General features: G+C 49.2%; 1 protein-coding gene across 1 annotated transcript in view; it reads left to right on the forward strand.

Annotated features, from left to right (window-relative positions):
• The first annotated feature begins 1,180 nt into the window (after nucleotides 1–1,180).
• LOC146073385 (uncharacterized) overlaps nucleotides 1,181–24,059 on the forward strand; it is a 79,624-nt gene continuing 56,745 nt past the window's right edge. The window contains exons 1-4 of the mRNA XM_083180563.1: nucleotides 1,181–1,245; nucleotides 4,514–4,604; nucleotides 12,485–12,613; nucleotides 22,314–24,031. Of these exons, the coding sequence (XP_083036689.1) occupies nucleotides 22,485–24,031 (1,547 nt within the window). The 5' untranslated portion in view covers nucleotides 1,181–1,245; nucleotides 4,514–4,604; nucleotides 12,485–12,613; nucleotides 22,314–22,484. The remainder of the gene's footprint in view (nucleotides 1,246–4,513; nucleotides 4,605–12,484; nucleotides 12,614–22,313; nucleotides 24,032–24,059) is intronic.

Here is a 24,059-nt window from a genome sequence, read left to right on the forward strand (position 1 = left end):
CTGACGAAGTCTCTGACGAAACATGTTAGGGCTTGGTCAGTGATACCCGTGCTGACTGTGTCCCGGCGCTGTCTTCTGCCTGTGTCCCCGGTTTCCGAGTCCTGTCGGCGCAATCCAGCGTCTGCGAGTCCCTGTCGACCTGATGCCAGTGGAGATGCGGTTGGAGCAGATTTGCCGTGGTATTGTTTGTTTTATCATGTGGTAACCAGCCCACACTGTTCTTTTATTGGTACGAGCAATTGCTTTTATCCTTTTTAAGGAGTGTTTGTTCCTCCATAATAAATATATCGTTTACATGCACCATGGAGCGCCCCTCTGTTCTATATTTTCTCTATATATATATATATATATAAATGTTTTCCTTTAATACAGGGATGGGGAACCTTTGATGCTCCACATGTTGTTGAACTACATATCCCAGCATGTCCTGCTACAGTTTTGCTTTTTGCCCATGCTTGCTGGGATGTGTAGTTCAACAAAAGCTGAAGGGACGAAGGTTCCCCATCCCAGCTTTAATGTTAAGGATATAGTGGGAGAAAATTAAAATAAATATATTAACCAGCAGTCAATTGATTAATCTGTAAAATTAATGAAATAAATGTTTATAACTAAGACTTAGAGATATATAATGTAATGTGCCTTTCTTATTGTGTATTTGTAGTACATAATGAGTTAAATATTAAGCTGCGAACTGTCATTACCTTCCATAGTATGAGACTGTACTGTGGGCAAAAATGTATATAGCCAGCTTGGATTTGCCCTTAGTTAAAATGGCCACCGGAGCATCACCATATATTCACCTCTCAAAGAATAGAAAGGGGTTGGGGGCTGGGGTACCCAATCTTTTTCGAGAGGATCAGACCATAGAATAAAAATTTTCCACGGCACCCTTAGGCCCCCCCAAAATATATATAAAATTAAGTAGATTGTGTTTGTATGTGCTTCTAAGGTTCAGTTATGTGTTGAAGCGCATATATTTTATGATTGGCAGCCACCAGCACTGGTTTTGTCCACAAATAATTGATAATAACTATTTGCTGGTTGTTTGTTTTTGGGCTTGTTGCCTTGTTCTCAGGGCCCGCCGTGGATTGGATGCTGCAAAACAAAGCTGGCTCATGATTTGCTGAGCAGGGATCGGGTGGGCGGGTCTGTAAGTAGCAGGGAAGTGCTCACTGCTTCCTGTAGCTGCTGTATCGTGTCGTGTGGCCTCTTATCTGCAGGGACCCAGGTGACGGATAGAAGCAGGTATGTGTATGTGTGCTGCAGCAGCCTGTACATCAGCAGCCACTCAGCCCTCACATTCCCTGGGCTTCCTTATAGTTACTTAGCTCACACGGAAGCCGGGGCTGCTCTGGCCGTGCTCTGTGTGCTGCTGTACATTCCTCAGCAGCAGCAGGGAGGGGGAGGACGGGGGACTGCTGCACTAATCTCACCCTGTACTCGGGCTGAGAACACAGACTTATCAGAGGTGCAGCAGCAGCAGGGAGGGGGAGGACGGGGACTGCTGCACTAATCTCACCCTGTACTCGGGCTGAGAACACAGACTTATCAGAGGTGCAGCAGCAGCAGCAGGGAGGGGGAGGACGGGGACTGCTGCACTAATCTCACCCTGTACTCGGGCTGAGAACACAGACTTATCAGGGGTGCAGCAGCAGCAGGGAGGGGGAGGACGGGGGACTGCTGCACTAATCTCACCCTGTACTCAGACTGAGAACACAGACTTATCAGAGGTGCAGCAGGGAGGGGGAGGATGGGGGACTGCTGCACTAATCTCACCCTGTACTCGGGCTGAGAACACAGACTTATCAGGGGTGCAGCAGCAGGGAGGGGGAGGACGGGGGACTGCTGCACTAATCTCACCCTGTACTCGGGCTGAGAACACAGACTTATCAGAGGTGCAGCAGCAGGGAGGGGGAGGACGAGGACTGCTGCACTAATCTCACCCTGTACTCGGGCTGAGAACACAGACTTATCAGAGGTGCAGCAGGGAGGGGGAGGATGGGGGACTGCTGCACTAATCTCACCCTGTACTCGGGCTGAGAACACAGACTTATCAGAGGTGCAGCAGCAGCAGGGAGGGGGAGGACGGGGACTGCTGCACTAATCTCACCCTGTACTTGGGCTGAGAACACAGACTTATCAGAGGTGCAGCAGCAGCAGGGAGGGGGAGGACGGGGACTGCTGCACTAATCTCACCCTGTACTGGGCTGAGAACACAGACTTATCAGAGGTGCAGCAGCAGCAGGGAGGGGGAGGACGGGGACTGCTACACTAATCTCACCCTGTACTCGGGCTGATAACACAGACTTATCAGAGGTGCAGCAGCAGCAGGGAGGGGGAGGACGGGGACTGCTACACTAATCTCACCCTGTACTCGGGTTGAGAACACAGACTTATCAGAGGTGCAGCAGGGAGGGGGAGGACGGGGGACTGCTGCACTAATCTCACCCTGTACTCGGGCTGAAAACACAGACTTATCAGAGGTGCAGCAGCAGCAGGGAGGGGGAGGACGGGGGACTGCTGCACTAATATCACCCTGTACTCGGGCTGAGAACACAGACTTATCAGAGGTGCAGCAGGGAGGGGGAGGATGGGGGACTGCTGCACTAATCTCACCCTGTACTCGGGCTGAGAACACAGACTTATCAGAGGTGCAGCAGCAGGGAGGGGGAGGACGGGGACTGCTGCACTAATCTCACCCTGTACTCGGGCTGAGAACAGATTTATCAGAGGTGCAGCAGCAGCAGGGAGGGGGAGGACGGGGGACTGCTGCACTAATCTCACCCTGTACTAGGGCTGAGAACACAGACTTATCAGAGGTGCAGCACGGAGGGGAGGACGGGGGATGCTGCACTAATCTTACCCTCTACTCAGGCTGAGAACACAGACTTATCAGAGGTGCAGCAGCAGCAGGGAGGGAGAGGACGGGGGACTGCTGCACTAATCTCACCCTGTACTCGGGCTGAGAACACAGACTTATCATAGGTGCAGCAGGGAGGGGGAGGACGGGGAACTGCTGCACTAATCTCACCCTGTACTCGGGCTGAAAACACAGACTTATCAGAGGTGCAGCAGCAGCAGGGAGGGGGAGGACAGGGGACTGCTGCACTTATCTCACCCTGTACTCGGGCTGAGAACACAGACTTATCAGAGGTGCAGCAGCAGCAGGGAGGGGGAGGACGGGGGACTGCTGCACTAATCTCGCCTTTTACTCGGGCTGAAAACACAGACTTATCAGAGGTGCAGCAGCAGCAGGGAGGGGGAGGACGGGGACTGCTGCACTAATCTCACCTTTTACTCGGGCTGAAAACACAGACTTATCAGAGGTGCAGCAGCAGCAGGGAGGGGGAGGACGGGGACTGCTGCACTAATCTCACCCTCTACTCAGGCTGAGAACACAGATTTATCAGAGGTGCAGCAGCAGCAGCAGGGAGGGGGAGGACAGGGGACTGCTGCACTAATCTCGCCTTTTACTCGGGCTGAAAACACAGACTTATCAGAGGTGCAGCAGCAGCAGGGAGGGGGAGGACAGGGGACTGCTGCACTAATCTCACCCTGCACTCGTGCTGAGAACACAGACTTATCAGAGGTGCAGCAGCAGCAGGGAGGGGGAGGACGGGGACTGCTGCATTAATCTCACCCTGTACTCGGGCTGAGAACACAGACTTATCAGAGGTGCAGCAGCAGCAGGGAGGGGGGGGGACGGGGGACTGCTGCACTAATCTCATCCTGTACTCGGGCTGAGAACACAGACTTATCAGAGGTGCAGCAGGGAGGGGGGGGACGGGGGACTGCTGCACTAATCTCACCCTGTACTCGGGCTGAGAACACAGACTTATCAGAGGTGCAGCAGCAGCAGGGAGGGGGAGGACGGGGACTGCTGCACTAATCTCACCCTGTACTCGGGCTGAGAACACAGATTTATCAGAGGTGCAGCAGCAGCAGGGAGGGGGAGGACGGGGGACTGCTGCACTAATCTCACCCTGTGCTCGGGCTGAGAACACAGACTTATCAGAGGTGCAGCAGCAGCAGGGAGGGGGAGGACGGGGACTGCTGCATTAATCTCACCCTGTACTCGGGCTGAGAACACAGATTTATCAGAGGTGCAGCAGCAGCAGGGAGGGGAGGACGGGGGACTGCTGCACTAATCTCACCCTGTACTCGGGCTGAGAACACAGACTTATCAGAGGTGCAGCAGCAGCATGGAGGGGGAGGATGGGGGACTGCTGCACTAATCTCACCTTTTACTCGGGCAGAAAACACAGTTTCCGGAGGTGCAGCAGGCATATTTTAGTAAAATGAATGATAATAAATAAATAGCCACTAGTCCTTGCACCACCTGCACCCCAGGGAAACATGGCTCCAACTTGCCGGTAACTTTTTTGTTGGGGGGGGGGGGGGGCTTTATAGGATTTTTTGTTTTTATTTATTATTTATTTATTTGCAGTTTCTTATATAGCGCAGCAGATTTTGCCTTGTTTTTCACTTTGTGGTTGCTTGTCTTTCATTTCAGAGTTGGTGACACTGCTGTACTTACACATAGGTGCCAGCAGCTGGGAGACCCGGATTACTGTGGTCCTGAGGGGTCTGTAATACCCAGCAAGGTATGTGATTAGTCTGACCATGCCGAGTACTGTATTATATATGTCTGTTCTACTAACTTGCGATAACAGCATCAACCACACTGACTGCTCTCTGTAAGGGAACCAGTATCTCTTATATATTTAGCCAGATCTGTCACTCATCCCCTGTGTATATAACGTTCCCGCCCAGCGGGATACACAAACCCCCCCCCCCCCCCCTAGGGAAAAGACCAGTGTTTTATGTGTATAACGTTCCACCCCCTTGACATCACCTCCCCCCGCCCAACCAGGGCTACAGTACACGCCCACCATCCACCATTACTCCACAGCCACCATCCACCATTACTCCTGCACCGCACCCCCCCCCCGTACCTCCACGACCCCCCCTTCCGTGATTCGTGGGACCCCCCTCCCGTGATTCATGGGACCCTCCCACGATTGGCGGGACCCCCGCGACCCTCCCTCCCGTGATTCGCAGGCCCCCCACGATCCCCCTCCCGCGATTCGAGGCAACCCCCTCCCGGGATTTGCGGACCACCGCCCCCTTCCGCAATTCACGGCACCCCCTCCTGCGATTAGCGAACCCCCCCGTGATTCACACCCCCCCTCCCGCAATTTGCAGACCCCCTCCCTCGATTCGTGGACCCCCCCTCCCACGATTCACGCAATTCACGGCACCCCACGGCACCCTCCTGCAATTCGCGGGCCCCGCCGCCTCCCGCGATTCACGGAACCCCCCGTAGCGCCCCCCTCCCGCGATTTGCGTCCCCCCTCGGCACTTCCTGCCCCCCGCGATTCGCAGGATCCCGCGACCGCCCCTTCCACGATTCGCCGGCCCCCCGCGACCCCCCCCCCCCGCGATTTGCGGACCCCCTCAGCATCCTGCGCCCCTTCCCGCAATTTGCAGACCCCCTCCCGCGATTCGCGGGCCCCCCCCCTCCCGTGATTCATGCCCCCTCCTCCCGTGATTCATGCCCCCTCCTGCGATTCACGGACCCCCACGCCACCCCCCCCTGCGCCCCCTCCTCCTTTGATTCACGGCACCTCCAGTGGCCCCCCCCCCCCGCGATTCACGGACCCCCCCTCCCACAATTCACTGACCCGACAACCCCCCCTCCCGCAATTTGCGGACCTCCCTTCCCGCGATTCAAGCACCCCCTGTGCCCCTTCCCATGATTTGCGGACCTCCGCCCCCTCCCGCTAATCGCGGATCCCTGCACACCTCTCCCGCAATTTGCAGACCCCCCTGACCCCCTTCCAGCAATTCCACCCCCCAGCGGACCACCGCGACCCCGCTCCCGCATTTCTCGTACCCCCGTGAGAATGGGGGATCCTGTACCATCACAAGCAGGTGCCGCCAATAGGTGGGAAATATGGCCCTGGCTACCGTACTGCAGGTTCCCCTACTGCCACAAGTGTCCCCACGGTCCTCTGCACCAGCGCCACAACTTTTATCAATGTCTTGCCCACATACCACTATTATACAGCCTCCTGCTCTCATGCACGCTCACTCCCTCCCAGTGGTAGGAGACGCTCACCCACTGCCGGGAGCTGCATACTGTCCCCCACCCTCCTCCAGTTCCAGGGATGCCCATCGACCATCAATGATTTCAAATAATCGATGGTTTGTGGCCGATGTTGAATACTTTTCCATCGATGTGGGAGGACCAGATGGTTTCCCTACATCGATGGCAAAGGAGAACCGATCAAGGTTCAAATTTTTTAAAATCTCCTGCGATTCGCAGAGCCCCCCGCGACCACCCCCCTGGGATTTGCGGACCACTGCCCCCGGGACACGGAGCACAGCTCCGCCCCCCACACCTGGAAGTCCCGCCACCAAGTTCTGATTGACCCACAGCCTTTTCAGTCAGATATAATGGATGACCATTGATAGCTACAACAATCGATGGTTATCCAAGTAATATGTTACTACTATCGATGGCAGGGTGCAAAATCTCCATCAATGCCAACCATCGATGGCGTCTGTCCCCCAGCCTCCTCTTTAGTCCCCCGTATGCCCACACACCCCTATCACTACCCAGCTTCCTGCTCTCCTGAACCGTAACTTCCACCACTGGGGAGTCGCTGGCGCTGTGTTGCCCACATACCCCTTTCATGCCTCATAGCCCAGCCTCCTTCTCTCATGCACCCTAACTCCCCCCCAGTAGGAGGAGATACTGACTCAGGGGCACCATCCTGTACTCCTGTGGTGCCATGCTGGACCCTCACCTACTGGCAGAAGCTGCACAGTGTCCCCCACCCTCCTCTTTAGTCCCCCTCATACCCACACACCCCTATCACTACCCAGCTTCCTACTCTCCTGAACCGTAACTTCCACCACTGGGGAGTCGCTGACGCTGTGTTGCCCACATACCCCTATCATGCCCAGTAGGAGGAGACACTGCCTCAGGGCCACCGTCCTGTGCTGCCACGCTGGACCCTCACCCACTGGCAGAAGCTGTACAGTGTCCCCCAGCCTCCTCTTTAGTCCCCCTTATGCCCACACACCCCTATCACTACCCAGCCTCCTGTTTTCCTGTGTCGTGACCTCTGCCAGTGGGGAGCTGCTGACTCAAAAACACCCTACTATACTATTGCACACACACACCTCAACAACACGCACACAGAGCCCCCCACACACACACACCCACAAATGTCACTGTACCCTCCACACTATCAGTGTACATCTTACTCTGTAACCGCTTTTTAATTAAACAATACAATACACACCCCCTTCCAAATCATATGCTCTCTATTTAACACATTTCACCTACAACTCAAGCTGCAATACAGGCATCTTACATGCAATTCTAACCATATTTCTCACAATACAAACGTTCACAAATTAAGGGGGCGCAGAGCACCCGTAGGGCGCGATGAACCACCTAGTATATATATATCTCATTGCAGGGCTGAGTGCTAGTAACAACTAGATGGGGTTACAGCAGACGCTGCAGAACACTAATATACTGACCAGAGATGGACACTAACTCCTTATAGGAATATAATTGGCTGACTAATATCCTAACAGCTCTGTAATAGGTGCTGACTTATACCTCCCAACATTCATAGAAAGGAACCCGGGACTGCTCGCATGCGCGCCGTTTTTTTGGAGGTGTGGCTACTGAAAAGGGGGCATGACCTGTTCCTGTGATGCTGCTGCAAGGCCGCGCCCTATTTTCACCGCCGTGAGCTGCTGGCTATGCCCCAGCCCCTCTGGCTGCAAGAATAGACACTGTGCAGAGGCAGAACTCTGGGAGGCAATGGAGTCATCTGCCGCCGGGCTCCTGCTCCCAAGGGGGCACCTCTCTTCCCATGTGAGTTTAAATCCGTTAATTGAAAGCCGTTGATATCGCTTCTGTGGCTGACTCCTCCTCTTAGCAGGACCATAGATGTCCCACTCTCTTTATTCTAAACATAATATCCATAACACACACACATGCATACATATATTTATATAAGATGGTGTGTGCTGGGGGGCACCAATATTTATCTTACCTCCGGGCAACTGGGACGAACTTACGCCACTGACGCTGTGAGCATGTGCACCTCATCTATTCACGGACCACAGTGGGGGTACTCCCAACTGCCCCCCCCGCTCCCCGCGGGACAAAAAAGGGACGTTCCCGCGATAAGCGGGACAGCTGGGAGGTATGCTGCCTGAGAGTGGTAATATTCATTATATATATATATTAGGATTATGTTTGTATTTCCGATGTGTAATGAGTGTGAGTGTAACATAATAGGCAACATAATATTTTTATGTAATAAGTTTCAAATAAGGTATTTTACCTCTCTCCGTGCGCAGTTATATTGTTCTTCTCTGCTTTATGCTCCTATTTATAGCTTCTACTACAGGTGAGGTTTATACCTCCCCAAGTCTGGAGCTTATCCTCTGTTTTCTTAATTGTTAGACCCATCTGTCCACAGAGGCCGCAGTTTGTGATGAGCGTATCCATCACCATGGTAACTTCATAATCAATACTAATCTTAGGAGCACACTGATTGGCTTATACTATACAGGAAGAGATACAAAGCTCTAAACTGAAGATGCCCATACATTAGAGTGACATCTCTCCGAGACGAGAAGTCACCCGTGATCCCCCTTGAGCTGCCCAGGAACCTCCCCGGCAGCAGGACCACATACCGTATGCAGTCATTTTGTATATGATGCATTGTATACGATCTCAGCCAAGTCTGCCTGGCTGGCGATGCGGCTGATCTTACCTGCAGCCTGTGCGATCTTCAGGCTCCGATGAGATACACATGGGACTGCACATCGCATCCGTCCTGGGGGAATTTACTAAGAAGAATTTGTTTAAAAAAATAGTATTTTCATACGAAAATACGATTTTTTTTTTTTGGTGTATACGTATTTTTTACATTTACTAAAAAAAATAATTGAAAAAAAAAAACTGAGTGGGGTCCCCCCACAGCCGTAACCCGCACCAGGCTGAAAGAGCCGGTGCTGGTATTAAAAAAAATCAGGAAACCCGGCAAATAGGGGTTCCCCTGGTTGTTTTTTTTTTAAACCAGCCCCATGCTCCAGGTCCGGGGCTGGTTCACAAAATACGGGGGACAAAATGACTAGGGGTCCCCCGTATTTTAAGAACCAGCCCCAGGCCCAACCAGCCAGCAGGGTAATGCCACAGCCTCGGGACACTTATTATATAAGGTCCCGCGGCTAAAACATTAACCCTACCGACCAGTCAGCCTGGCCAGGGGCCCTGGGGGAGTGGGGACCTCCCCAATAAAGGGGGCCCCCCCTCCAGGACTTACCTGACCAGGCTGAAGCATACTTGCCTACCTGACCCTCTCCATGTGGGAGAAAATGCTCTGTTCCTGGGCTTCCCTGGTAATGTATGATTGCCATCACCTGTGGGGAGCTAGGTAAAGGTGTTTCACCACAGGTGCTGGCAATCATACATTACCAGGGAAGTCCAGGAACAGAGCATTTTCTCCCACATAGAGAGGGTCAGGTAGGCAAGTATGGGCAGTGGTCACCGGGCTGATTAAGTGTAAAAAATAGAATAAAGTATTGTCTAATACTGTGGAACTATGAGTCCCAGCAAGCCTCCTCCGCAAGCTGGGACTTGGAGAACCACAAGTCCCAGCATGCGGGGCATTAAAGGGCCCGCTGGCACTTGTAGTTCCACAGTATGAAAAATAGTAAAATAAACACACACCAACACACACCACATCCAAAGCCCACACATACTGATACTTACCTATCTTGAGCCCGTCGGTAGGTCCCGGGGTCCGGGGTCCTGTGCTCCTGGGTCCAGGCCTCCATGGTCTGGGGTCCGGTGCTCCAGGGTTATTTATTTATTTAGTTTACCAATTTTTTTTACACATCTGACTGATCCGTGCAGACTGCCTGTATATACGGCCGCTAATACGAATCATTACGCCATCGGTGGGTTACATAGTAGTCGTATTTGACTGCTTTATAAATTCCCCTCCGGAACACGAATTTGCATACTGCGGAAACAGCCGTATACAGTCGTAGTCATTCGTATTAAGAATACGATTCCGAAATATTGTATTTGTATTCTTAGTAAATTTCCCCCCTGATGTCAGTCACATTTGATTTGGACGCGTTTCATGGACTATATCACCGCAATCACATGAAAAGTGACCAAGGGGCCCATTTATCATGATCGCATTTACAATGGGATCTGGGCGGAATATTACCGGCCAGGATCACATTGTAAAATGCGGACACATCACAGGGATGTATCATCCCTGACTACAGGGACAGAGCTCCAAAAGGAGCCCATCCCTGTAAAGTGCTGACCCAGAAGCCGGGGGGGGGGGGGGGTCTGCGCGGTTATGTGTTGACCCCCGCCGACTCCTCTGACCGCACTGCCCTGCTCGGCAGTGCGATCCCGGAGCCATGGGCTATCACCATTCCAGAATGGCGATAGCCAAGGGATGCAAAGCCGGGGTGCCCAATGTGAGGGATGCGACCGGCGGCGCTGCAGGGGGATCGCAGCAGCGATCGGAGATTCCTGCTGCGGTCCCCCTTTGATACATTGGGGTGATACTTAATATTTGTGGCTAACCCCCGAAAACGGGTATTTTCGGGGATTTAGCCGCAAGTATTACTTGCTAAATGGGGCCCCAAATCAAAAGTGAATTGCCCTAGTGTATGCGTGCCATACTATTGGCCTCTAGTCACCACCCTCAGGGCCAGATTCTCTAAGCTTCAAAAGTGATAAAATGGAGAGTGATAAACAGCCAGCCAATCAGCTCCTACCTGACATTTTTCATACACAGTCTGTGACATGGCAGGCAGGAGCTGATTGGCTGGCTGTTTATCACTCTCCATTTTATCACTTTTGAAGCTTAGAGAATCTGTCCCTCAATCCTTAAAGAAAGGGCTCCCTCTCTCTCCCAGTATCTATGACTCCACCGGATCTGCAGTGACCCAGAGGAGAAACTCAGACAAATGGATCAAATGATGGTTACATTTCTCCAAAGAGGATGTTCATATACAGCAAGCTAAGATAGAAGTGTGGGGGGAACCCACGAGGAGTACGACAACCCCGGCAAATAAGAGCGAGATATCGGTAATATGGATAAATAACTACACAACGGTCACACTAACCGTTAGAGACTAACTACGACTGCTGAGAGAATCTGGCCAGTGGTCCTGATGTGAGAGGAATCTCTGAGCGCTCATTACTCCAATGTTATATGAGGGGAGAAATATTACAGACGCTCCGGTACATACTGAGGTTTCTAATTTTGACAGATGTGGAGAAACATTTATTAATAAAGAAACCTGGTAATTTTATATGTTTTGGATGCACCACATGTATGTATTTAGTAACGGGGGATTACATAGTGCTCCCGCACACAGATAGAAGCCTATGGGCTTCTATCACCTCCACCGACCCCCACCACAGATGCCGACCCCCCTGGCATACCTTCCTAGGCTAAAGCCTGGCCTTGGACCCGGAAGGTAACATCCTCCCCCTAGCAACGCAGCCGGAGGTCCTTCCAGCCGCAGGGAGAGGAGGAGGTACCCAGGGATGTGACGAAGCACACCACATCCCTGTTATCGCGGGGGTCTCCTACACCGCATTGCAATGCTAGTCGCATATGTTAGTACATATGTGCTAGCATCTCTGCGGTGGGGCGGCGATGTATTATAATACACCCACCCAGTGGGAGGTTACTCTTGCAAAAAGAAGCCTAAATGGATAAATAAGCTTAATACTGTCTCCCCTGTGGCCTTAATGAGACTGTTGCTAAATTGTTCCATTGGAAATGTTTGATATAATTAGGCTGGCCATACACTACTGCGATGTATCAGGGCTGTGTATGGCCATCTGATCCCCCTGCAAACCACCTGGGACCATCCTGTGCGGCAGGATCACATGCGATACTTTGTATGCGCTCCTTTCATATGTGATGTATCGCATGCAGCCTCTGTGCCGCGGATGGGAGGGAGATCCAAGTCAGAGGTCAGACCTGCATGCCGGTCCGACCTCACACTCAGGTCCAAGGGATGCGCACCGGACCCGATGACATGTCATTCTCAGCCCGATTAGTCGCAATGGATGGAATTGGCCCATATCGCTGTAGTGTATGGGGTTATTTATATTCAGTTTAGAGCTAAAACTCCTCCTAGTTTTCCATCTCTACCCATATAATATAAGCCAGCGGTTCTCAAACTGTGGGTCCTGACCTTGAGTCCTGATCACCTCAGCATGGGGACGTGACTCCATGTTGCTGACCATCAGCCTGATGACTTCTTCAATCTCCCAGTCAGTGAGCCAAGGAGTCTGACCCATCAGTAGAATTGTCTGTTACGTCAGACCCTACAATGCTGCCAGGCATGTGCGCTCTGCTGACTACACATGTGCGTATAACCATGTGCTCCTTATACTAAGGTGCAGAATCCGTATTGCCGTGACTTGCTGTATGATCTCTGTAACTGGAGGCAGAAATATAACCGGATCCTCCTCTCCCCTCCGGTGTACGTGGGACACTGCTGCCGGCCAGTGATACGGGAGGATAAGGTGACTATAACATTATCTTATCATATTGGGCACTGATCGGTATGGCAGTGAATGACCGTGTTATACACTATGTCCAGTATCAATCAGCTGCGGTAAAGGATATGCCAGGAGCTATCCAATTATCCTGGAGTGGTGCTCTACCACTGCTTCATACTGTACGTGTACATGTTTTCTAATAACGCTCCTCTGTCCAGACCACTTCCCCTCACTGTCTACTCTGCATCCCGACTAATACTGCTCCTACCGACACCTGAGCTCTCAGCCAGCCACAGCCAGAGACCTCACCACCACGCTACTTGACCCACACCGGCCAATCAGCTTCTCCCAGCTCCCTTCTCTCTTCTCTCCCGGCTCTATCGCAGCAGCAGCACCGCTTCCCTTCCCAGAGACTGAGCTCTGATCACTAACAACATTATTGTTCGGCGGTACTTCTGTAGTTTCACGGCGCCACCGCGCGCACAGTCTGCAACAGAAACTTGGCAGTCTGCCAGAGGCTCTGTTTCACTGTGCGCGTGCCGCTCTAGCTCTGTCTGACTGAGCTTGTGCCGCTCTAGCTGTACGTAAACAGCGTAGCTGCCGGCCAGCAGCAGCGCTGCCCAGGCGCTGACAGGTCAATGTCACTGTGGCACTTGTAGTTCCACAGTGAAATAGGCAGCGCCTGGGCACCGCTGACAATGGGGGTATGTTAAAGTGGACACCCCGGCACAGTGATGCCGGGGCTTCTAAACTGTACGCGAGATTCAGACGCAACTGCGTCTGAATCTCGAGTCCCATAGATAGCCGCTACGAAGTTTAGGTGGCCCTAGGGGAACACTATTGAAACCCACCCTCAGTGCCACTAGTGGACGCCACAGCTGTGGACTGTGTAAATCCCACTATCCACGCCCACCCGAAGCGTGGCGAGCGGCGGCGGTACGCGTTCTACGACCTTTTCATACCCCCACTATCCACGTCGGCGTGGAGTTGAGAATAGATAAGTGTGGCGAGCGCAGCCTGCCACCGAGCCCGAAGTGTGGCGAGGGGACGCGGATGCCTTCACAGCTATCCGCGTCCCCTCGCGGGCTTCACAGATGTCAGCGTCTGCTCGCCACGCACCAAGCCCGAAGTTACAGACTGTGCGCGCGGTGGTGCCGTGAAACTACAGAAGTACCTGTTCGGCTTCCATACGGGATAGTGAGATGGTTAATATAACTAAACCTTCCCTGAGAACTGCAGTACATAATAGGGAAAATGGCACAAAAATTTGTACAGTAGTTTGAGATTAGTGCATTCAGACAGACGTGTATAAGTTAAACACTGCCAGTTCCAGACCATGCCCTTCGGTCTATCCATGGCTCTGTGTATATTCACAAAGGTGATGATGGTAAAGATGTTCCTGCTCAGAAACGAGGGGATCAACATTGTCCCGTATCTGGATGGCCTCCTAATAAAGGCTAAGTCGGAGGAGAGGTTGGTGCAAGTGATCAATCTCGCTATGCAAGTTGGATTCTGAATCTTCCAAAGTCCTCGTTGGTACCATGCCAGCGTCTTCAGTTCCTGGGCATGATCCTAGACACAGGGGAACAAAAGATGTTCCTGTGGACAAAGTGGTGGCACTTCAACTGTTGGTAAAGGAAGTACTCTGAGCCGAATATCAGTCCCCTTTGATACATTGGGGTGATACTTAATATTTGTATTGAATATCAGTCCATATGTGCATCAGATTACTGAGCAAGTTGGTGGTCTCAATCGAGGCTGTTCAATATGGAAGGTTCCATTCCAGAACTTTTCAACTGTTCATCTTGAGCAAGTGGTCCGGGTCTCACCTCCACATGCACAAGATAATACGTCTGTCCCCCCAGACATGGTTGTAACTCCATTGATGGCTTCAGTTTCCAAACCTGATGGTGGGCTAGAGTTTTGGGATTCAAAACTGGATCTTTCTCAGGAAGGTCGCCAGTCTAATGGGCTAGGGTGCAATGACGCAGTGGGTTCAGTTCCAAGGCAATTGGGCCTCATGGGAAGATAGATTACACATCAACAGAGCTTTGAGCCATGTTCAAAGCTCTGTTGCAAGTCTATCCACTACTACAGTGTCAAGCTGTGCAGGTCCAGTCAGACAACGCAATGACAGTTGCCTACATAAACCATCAGGGAGGTATGAAGAGCAGAGCGTGTGTGAGGGAAATGTCCAAAATTCTCTTCTGGGCAGAACAGCATGCAAGAGTGATCTCAGCCATAGAGATGGAGCGCCTGTCAGCCAGGGTCGCCAAATGTCCCGTGCCAGAACAGAACAGGACGCACGAGCACCCCCTTCTGGTGATTGGTGGCGGACATTCTATAACCAGGAGCAGCTCCATTGAGAGCTGTTCCATCTCTATTTATCCCGGTAGTGGACAACTGGCACACAGATTTCCTCAGTCGACAATCTCCATCCCGGGGAATGGGGCCTGAACCCCCAGGGATTAGATCTGATTGTAGATCAGTGGGGACTTCCACAGATAGACCTGATAGCATTTAGACTCAACAGAAAACTCAACTGGTATTGTTCAAGAACAGTTGATCTTCAAGCAGTGGCTGCCCTGACAGCGAGTTGATCATACTGACTGGTATTCCTGTTCCCTCCGATTCCCTTAATCGCAAGGGCGCTAAAAAGAATCAGGAGCCAAGGAGTGGAGGCGATACTGGTGGCCCCAGACTGGCCTCGATGGGCGTGAAATGTTGATCTTCAGACTATGGTAATCGAAGATCCATGGCACCTGCCTCTCAGAAAAAAATCTGCTCCAGCAAGGCCCGTTCGTCTACACTGCGCGGCAAAAAACCTGCACGCCCAAATGCCGTGCCATACACAGTAGTTATTAATGGACAGGATTGTGTCCATTCACACGGAATGGTCACGGCCCGGCCGCTCGGTTGCAGTTGGCTGTCACCACTGGAAAGGACGGCTGCCGGGCTGTGGCCATCCCAACCAGTGTAAACTTCTGTGCGCGGCAGGGCTATTTGGCCGTGCAGGGTTTCGCCACCCGGCGGCTGCCGGTGTGTGTGAAAGGGGCCTTAGGGTGGCTTTGTTTAAAGGCTTGGAGGTTGAGAGACAGATTCTAGCCCAGAAGGGCCTGCATGCCTCGGTGATATCTACTATGACCCAGGTTAGAAAGCCTTTGGAGGAAATATGTTGCCTGGTGTGAGAACAAGACCTTTCTACATCCTCGTTAAAGGTGTCTGTTTCCTTCCAGAACTGGACATGGTGTTGAATTTTCTGCAGTCATCATGGTTTGAACAAGAAAAAAGAGAACATGAAACAGCGCTGATCACCAGATTCAAGATAGAATAAAACTACAATCAATAAAAATGTAAATGACAAATCTTGTTTTGTTAAGGTATATTCACCCACTGGTTCCACTTGGTGGCTGAAGGTTTTCTCTGATGCAAATGTCCATTCCTATTGGGCCCAATGGATATTGTGTACAGTCCGATTCAGGTTCCTCTGTTCCTAGTTTTGCCTCTGGGGGATAGCACACCCCTCTGTTCCTTTTGTAGCCACAGGAGGACAGCCTCAACCCCTACCTCGGAATACGTCTGTTCGGAGGATTTCTAGCTGTGGAAATGACTGGTTCAAAGGTGGAAAACCCGGGAGGGTGTATGGTAATCCCTCGTTAGGTGGAGGACTGACAAATGAATGCTGTATAGAGCTTAGATGGTGTAAAAGCAGCAATTGTGGATCCAAGAGTTGATAGCCTTGATGCGTTTCGCTGCTTGGCTGCAGATTTTTCAAAAAGCCAGAAATCCTGCAGCCAACAAGTGGAACCAGTGGGTGAATATACCTTAACAAAACATGATTTGCAATTGTAATTTTTTATTGATTGCAGTTTTATCCTATCTTATTCATGCAATTGCATTATTAATATTAAAATGTATTAACCATTTGAATCCGGTGATCAGCGCTGTTACATTTTTCTCTTTTTTCTTGTATGTTTTTGACTGAGGGAGCTACTACCCCCAGTAGCTTGTAATAGCAGCTACTTGGCATACCAACTCACCGTGGAGCGACCTCTCTATGTCTTCGATATAAATCATGGTTTGAACCCCTGGCAACGACTGATTTGAAATACCCCAAGTGGAAGACAGTAGTGCTTCTGGCCCTAGCCTCTGCTAGGAGAGTGTCAGAATTAGGAGCATTGTCGTGTAAGAGCCCACATCTCGCCTTTCACGAAGACAGGGCGGAGCTTAGAACAAGAGAGCATTTCCTGCTGAAGGTGGTATCGGCGTTCCACCTAAACCAGCCTATTGTGGTTCTGACTAGCACTGCTCATCCTAATATCCCAGAATCCCTGGATGTTTTGAGAGCCTTGAAAACATATGTCACATTCATAAGACAGATTGCCTCTTTGTGCTCTATGATGCTGTTAGGGTTCTGAGGGGATTCCAGACAAGAGGTTACTGGTACGGACAGGCCACGATCCAACCATAACTCTGTTAATCCCTCCAGAGGCTATAGGCACCTGCAGAGCTAAGACTTCACCAATAATAGCCACGTTCAAAGGAGTAAATTAGGTACACACCAACCCCGGTGCCACCTGGACTTGGCAAGGAAACAAGGTGCCTACCACCTCCAGAGCAGACAAGAGGATTGCTAACTAGAAACCCATAAACATGGAACAAAACAATAATGTGACACAACTGTCCTCCAAAGGGGAATTCTCCAGCAGCCCAACGTACACTTGTTTTGACTAATGATCCCTAGCTGGATCAATTAGAAAGATAGTGAAGTAGGGAGCAAAGATACAGTTTCCCACCACACTACCCTGTATGCAACAATGCATTAAGATGTTAATAATTACACAATACTCCAACAGTTAGACCTATACATGCAGTTCTGCAGCAAGATGTAATAACACGGAACTGGCTCCCACCATAACACTGAGGATAGCTTGTGGGAATACCATAGAGACACCACATAATTTTGCACATAGATAATACTGCAATTAGCAGAGAATACAAATGCCTAGATGGTACAAGGACACTTATCTCTGTACAGGTCTGGGTCAGGACATCAGTAGCCGGTACCAGGGGACAATAGTTTGTAGGGGAAAGAGAAAGATTTGCACAATAAATGCACACCAAAGAATGGATTTAGTGTGTTAAAAATTAAATACCTAACACCAAATTAAAATCAATTTATTGGTACAAAACCCATTGCAAGTGGGTACCAAATCCCAAAGAAGTGATACTAGATTCTTTCTTCTCATATGGGTATTTCTCCAAATAGTGCTGAAAAATAAAGATTTATAAAATATAAATATTCACAGCACTGCCAAATTGTCCAATGGAAACTCTTTTAATCCCTAAAAACACTATTTCTTTCTTGTGTGCATTTGCACTTCACATTATATGTTGTGTGTATGTATGTCTAAAAAGTTTTAACCTCTGAAAATATTTTTACAAGCCGCAGAAGGAGGTTATCCTGTGCAATCCTATGTGTTAAAAGTTTGCACAGGACAGTGTCCTCTCTTCTTTTTATTCCAATTAACTAATAAAAGTTTAAGTTCTAAAACAGTAACAAACCAAAAATTTCTTCTTCAAATATCTTTCTCCTTTGGTGTGCATCTATTGTGCAAATCTTTCTCTTTCCCCTACAAACTATTGTCCTAACCTTTGCCCGGATAGCACCCCCACCAGATTATTTTCAATAAAGGCAGCCCAGATACATACAAATCCCTAAAATTACTAAAGGGATATGACCCAGTTGTGTGCAGACCTCCAATCCCCCTCCCCTCTCTCCCTTATTGATTGGGTACCAGGGGACAGGAAGAAACTTGGTCTCCTCTGCAACACAATCCCAGATGAACAGCAAGGACACCGACTTCAGGCTTGCACCAGAAGCTGACAGGCATAACAGAATAGGACAGGCTACACATGGAATATCACCGGCGTCTGGGTAAAAGGCAGCATGGGAGATAAACTCCCAATCACAATAGCCAAGGCAGACAAGCCCCCTTAACAAGGAGACTAACTACAGGTATGTAGCCTGACACACCAGGCCCAGAGCTAATTGGTTTAATTAAGCAACAGCTGTGCTCCACCTTGAGGACAACAAGTAACAGTATAGGAAGGGAAGGATTTCACAGGCTCTAACTTAATAAGGTGATATGTTTTTATTATTCAAAAGACCAACATAGGACCTAATTAGGCTCTGGTACCGCTAGGGTGCTTGGTTGGAGGTGCTCCCAAAATAGTTCAGCAATAAAGTTAACAGAAAAAAAAGGGGGGGGGGGTGTCCCAAGGAGGACAAAGGCAGAACAGTAAGGGTTTTTGGGGCACGCTTTTAAATTAATGTGTTATGAGTGAACTAAAATATAACTTTTATTAAACAACTCTATAAAAAGAGAGAAACGTCACCACAATTAAATAAGTACATACAGGAATACATTTCTACAACTATTTAAATGGTAGTGTTGTCATTAAATCACTGGCAAAAATGATTTATACACGGTATCCACCTCTAATACTATGGTTTTGCATAAGATAAATTGAAATCCAAGGTTGGAGTTTGTGCATGAGTAATTATAACTGACCAATGTCTGTTGGGAATCTGTCCTGACGAAGTAACAGACATTGGTCAGTTATAATTACTCATGCACAAACTCCAACCTTGGATTTCAATTTATCTTGTGCAAAACCATAGAATTAGAGGTGGATAACGTGTATAATTCATTTTTGCCAGTGATTTAATGACAACATTACCATTTAAATTGTTGTAGAAATGTATTCATGTATGTACTTATTTAATTGTGGTGATGTTTCTCTCTTTTTTTAAAGTTGTTTAATAAAAGTTATATTCTAAGCTGTCCATTGCTCATTGGATACAAACAACGATTCAACAAGCTTATGTGTCAGCAGATTACACACTTCCTGCTTCCGTGATGCCCATTTAACAAGAGCGGTGGGGTAAATCTGGGCAGCTGCCTGGGGTGTCTCTGCTTTGTAACTTTGCAGAGCTGTGATGTGGTCAGACCAACATACATTTGTAAAGTTCTACTAGTTTGACACTCTGGCCGAATAAGATACCCAGTTTGGGCAGGCGGTGCTGCAGAAGTCTCCACATGTTCCTATCCATTCTGGTATTTCTGGGACATTCCTATCATATTGAGACCCCAGTATACCATATGGGTAATAGAGAAAATAGAATTTTAATGACCTACAGGTAAATCCCTTTCTCGTAGTCCATATAGGATACTGGGTGCTCCCGCCTCGGTGCAGAGTCTTTTCTGCAACATGTTCTCAGTTATCTGGTTGAAGTTGTGTTGGTAACCTTTCTTGTCACCAGTTGTAACTACCGTTAAAAAAAAACATGCTTCCAGTTCTCCTGATTACTGTTGACGTGTGCTGGTATGAAGCTCAGGTACTTGTTTCCTAGCACGGCCACAAATCTTATGGATCGTGTACCTTTAGTTAAGGTACACGATCCATACGATGGACCCGATTTCCTTTGAAATCAGGTCCATTTGGCCGGCTAGGACAAAATATCGGGGGCATCGCGTCGGTCGGGACCGTTAACAATGGTCCCGACGCGACCGACGCGATGCCCCCGATTTCCCCATAGGCTTCAATGTTAAAAAATATTTTAACATTGAAATCGTGTCGGGAAAGGTAAAATATCGGGGGCATCGCGTCGGTCGGGACCATTAACAATGGTCCCGACGCGATGCCCCCGATTTTTCCATAGGCTTCAGTGTTAAAATATTTTTTAACATTGAAATCTTGGAAAAATGTGAAAAATGTGAAATGGGCCAATATGACCCATTTCACATTATAGATGTCCCCGTCGTCACCCCACGATAGACGCCAACCCGAGGCGTGGCGAGCGCAGCGAGCCCGCGAGGGGCGGTGGTGCGCGTCCTCCGACCTTTTCATTCCCCTACTATCCACGTCGGCGTGGAGTGAGAATAGAATAGTGTGGCGAGCGCAGCGAGGGGACGCGGATACCTTCACAGTTATACGCGTCCCCTCGCGGGCTTCACAGGTGTCCGTGACGACGTGGACACCTGTGAAGTCCGCGAAGGGACGCGTTTACCTGTGAAGGTATCCGCGTCCCCTCGCGGGGCTCGCTGCGCTCGCCACGCTTCGGGCTCGGTGGCTCGCTGCGCTCGCCACACTATTCTATTCTCAACTCCACGCCGACGTGGATAGTAGGGAAATGAAAAGGTCGGAGGACGCGCACCGCCGCCCCTCGCGGGCTCGCTGCGCTCGCCACGCTTCGGATTGGCGTCTATCGTGGGGTGGGGTGTACGCCGTGACATTTGGGGGGGTTGGGAATATTTTACATTGAATCCAATGTAAAATCGGGTCCCAAGGACCCGATTTACATTTCATTAAAAAAAAAAATCGGGTCCAAAATCGGTCGGTCGCGTCGATCGCATCGCATGCGATGCGATCGACCCGATTTTTCCGACACGACCACCCCGATGTAAATCGGTGTGGCCGTGCTAGGAAACAAGTACCGAAGCTCACCACATATCGCTTTTCATATTCTTCTCTCAAGTATATCCATCCTACTTCGGGCACAGTTTTCCCTTAACTGGCTTGTGGTTGGGAACGTAGATGGGAGGAGCCAGTACACCGTGCTAAAGATTTTATATGCGCCTGTCTCCTGCGGAGGACCCTCTATTCCCCAGCATATTGAGACCCCTGTATCCCGTACTCCACAATGATGCTACAGTAGCTTTCTGCAGTTCTATTTGAATGGCAAGCTGAATTCTACAGTTTAGATCCACAAAGGGCTTCAGGAGCCAGCACAATCTCGCTGGCAATCTCCCTTGGCAATAAATACAATGCCCTGCTCTGTCCAGATGGTACAACACAGAGCCCTCTAGCCCTCCGGTAACTGAGCCAACACTGAACTGATCTTATCCGCTGACAATAATCACAGACTATGCAGTTTAAGAATAAAGGTTCAGGTAAAGACGCAACTTATGCCCCGCAGCAGCCTCTTGATAATAACATCTCCTGCGGACTACAACAGCCCACCACTTCCAGGCGTCTGGCACTGTCTCCTGCTGGCACGACCACCTAGCTCCTTACAGAATTATGGTTCCTGGCGGCTAGTAAGCAATGTGCTCATGCAACCTCACAGATGACCACTGGGCCCTCAGCTCCCTTGCATGGCAGCTCGGGGGAGTGTTACACAGCAGCAGGTGCAGGTATTCTCTGCTTTACCCTCACGTCGATGTCTGCCGGTGCTTCCCGCCCTGCAGCTATCAGGATGGGAATATCAGCCATGGAGCTCTTGCTTCTACTCCAGGACAGGCCAACCTGTGGCTCTCCAGTTGTTGTGAAACTACAAATCCCAGCATGCCTTGCCACAGTTTTAATGCTCCCGTATAGCAAAACTGTGGCAAGGCATGATGGGGTTTGTAGTTTCACAACATCTGCAGAGCCACAGGTTGGCCAGTCCTGTTCTACTCCCACGCTGCCAAGGTCATGTCCCTAGCGCTTTGCAAAGAATTTAATAAAAAGATGCTCGGCTCTTACAATCCCGCTATAGCATGGCAGGACTAGAAGGACTGTTTAACGCACAAGGAGGCTGGATGTATGTGGACACATCTGTACATGAATATATAATCAGTGACTGATACTTGTTATTGTGTATAAATATATATCTTATACAATATAAGTAGTGTTATCCTGGTAACCATTATACTTTTACATATTAACTTTCTTACAGGGCATATAAGGAGCAGGATTCTAACTAAGACGACGTGGAAAGGGACATTGTTCTCCGATCAAGCCAACTAAATACATCATATCTCCTTACACCTCAGGAGGAGGAACAAAAGCAATTTTATTTTCTGGATAGAAGAAACCTTCAGCAACTAATTTGTTTCTCACTTCATACATGATGAGTCACACAGGAGAGAAACCACATGTGTGCTCTGAGTGTGACAAAGGCTTTACATATGAATCACATCTTCTCAGACATCAGAGGAGTCACACGGGAGAGAAGCCATATAAATGTTCTGAATGCAGTAAATGTTTTTCCCAGATGGTTAAGCTTGTCAAACATCAGAGGAGTCACACAGGAGAGAAGCCATATAAATGTTCTGAATGCAGCAAATCTTTTTCTGATAAGTCACAGCTTGTTATACATCAGAGGAGTCACACAGGAGAGAAACCATATAAATGTTCTGAATGCAGCAAATGTTTTTCCCAGAAGTCACATCTTGTCCTACATCAGAGGAGTCACACAGGAGAGAAGCCATATAAATGTTCTGAATGCAGCAAATGTTTTTCTCAGAAGTATCAGCTTGTCAAACATCAGAGGATTCACACAGGAGAGAAACCATATCAATGTTCTGAATGCTGCAAATGTTTTTTTCAGAAGTGGCATCTTGTCCTACATCAGAGGAGTCACACAGGAGAGAAGCCATATAAATGTTCTGAATGCAGCAAATGTTTTTCCCAGAAGTCAAATCTTGTCCTACATCAGAGGAGTCACACAGGAGAGATTCCATATAAATGTTCTGAATGCAGCAAATATTTTTCACATAAGTCACATCTTGTCCTACATCAGAGGAGTCACACAGGAGAGAAGCCATATAAATGTTCTGAATGCAGCAAATGTTTTTCCAATAAGTCACATCTTGTCCTACATCAGAGGAGTCACACAGGAGAGAAACCATATAAATGTTCTGAATGCAGCAAATGTTTTTCCAATAAGACACATCTTGTCCTACATCAGAGGAGTCACACAGGAGAGAAGCCAAATAAATGTTCTGAATGCAGTAAATGTTTTTCTGATAAGTCACAGCTTGTTATACATCAGAGGAGTCACACAGGAGAGAAGCCATATAAATGTTCTGAATGCAGCAAATGTTTTTCCAAGAAGTCACAGCTTGTTGTACATCAGAGGAGTCACACAGGAGAGATTCCATATAAATGTACTGAATGCAGCAAATGTTTTTCACATAAGTCAGATCTTACCGTACATCAGAGGAGTCACACAGGAGAGAAACAATATAAATGTTCTGAATGCTGCAGATGTTTTCCCAAGAAGTCAGAGCTTGTCCGACATCAGAGGAGTCACACAGGAGAGAAGCCATATAAATGTTCTGAATGCAGCAAATGTTTTTCCCAGAAGTCCTATCTTGTCCAACATCAGAGGAGTCACACAGGAGAGAAACCATATAAATGTTCTGAATGCAGCAAATGTTTTTCCAATAAGTCACATCTTGTCCGACATCAGAGGAGTCACACAGGAGAGAAGCCATATAAATGTTCGGAATGCAGCAAATGTTTTCTACAGAAGTCACAGCTTGTCCTACATCAGAGGAGTCACACAGGAGAGAAGCCATATAAATGTTCTGAATGCAGCAAATGTTTTTCGCAGAAGCCACATCTTGTCCGACATCAGAGGAGTCACACAGGAGAGAAACTAAAAATGCCGTGAATGCAGGTAGTGTTACTAGAAAGA

The sequence above is a fragment of the Crinia signifera genome, chromosome 4, assembly GCF_055691185.1.
Source record: "Crinia signifera chromosome 4, ASM5569118v1, whole genome shotgun sequence".
NCBI lineage: Eukaryota > Metazoa > Chordata > Amphibia > Anura > Myobatrachidae > Crinia > Crinia signifera.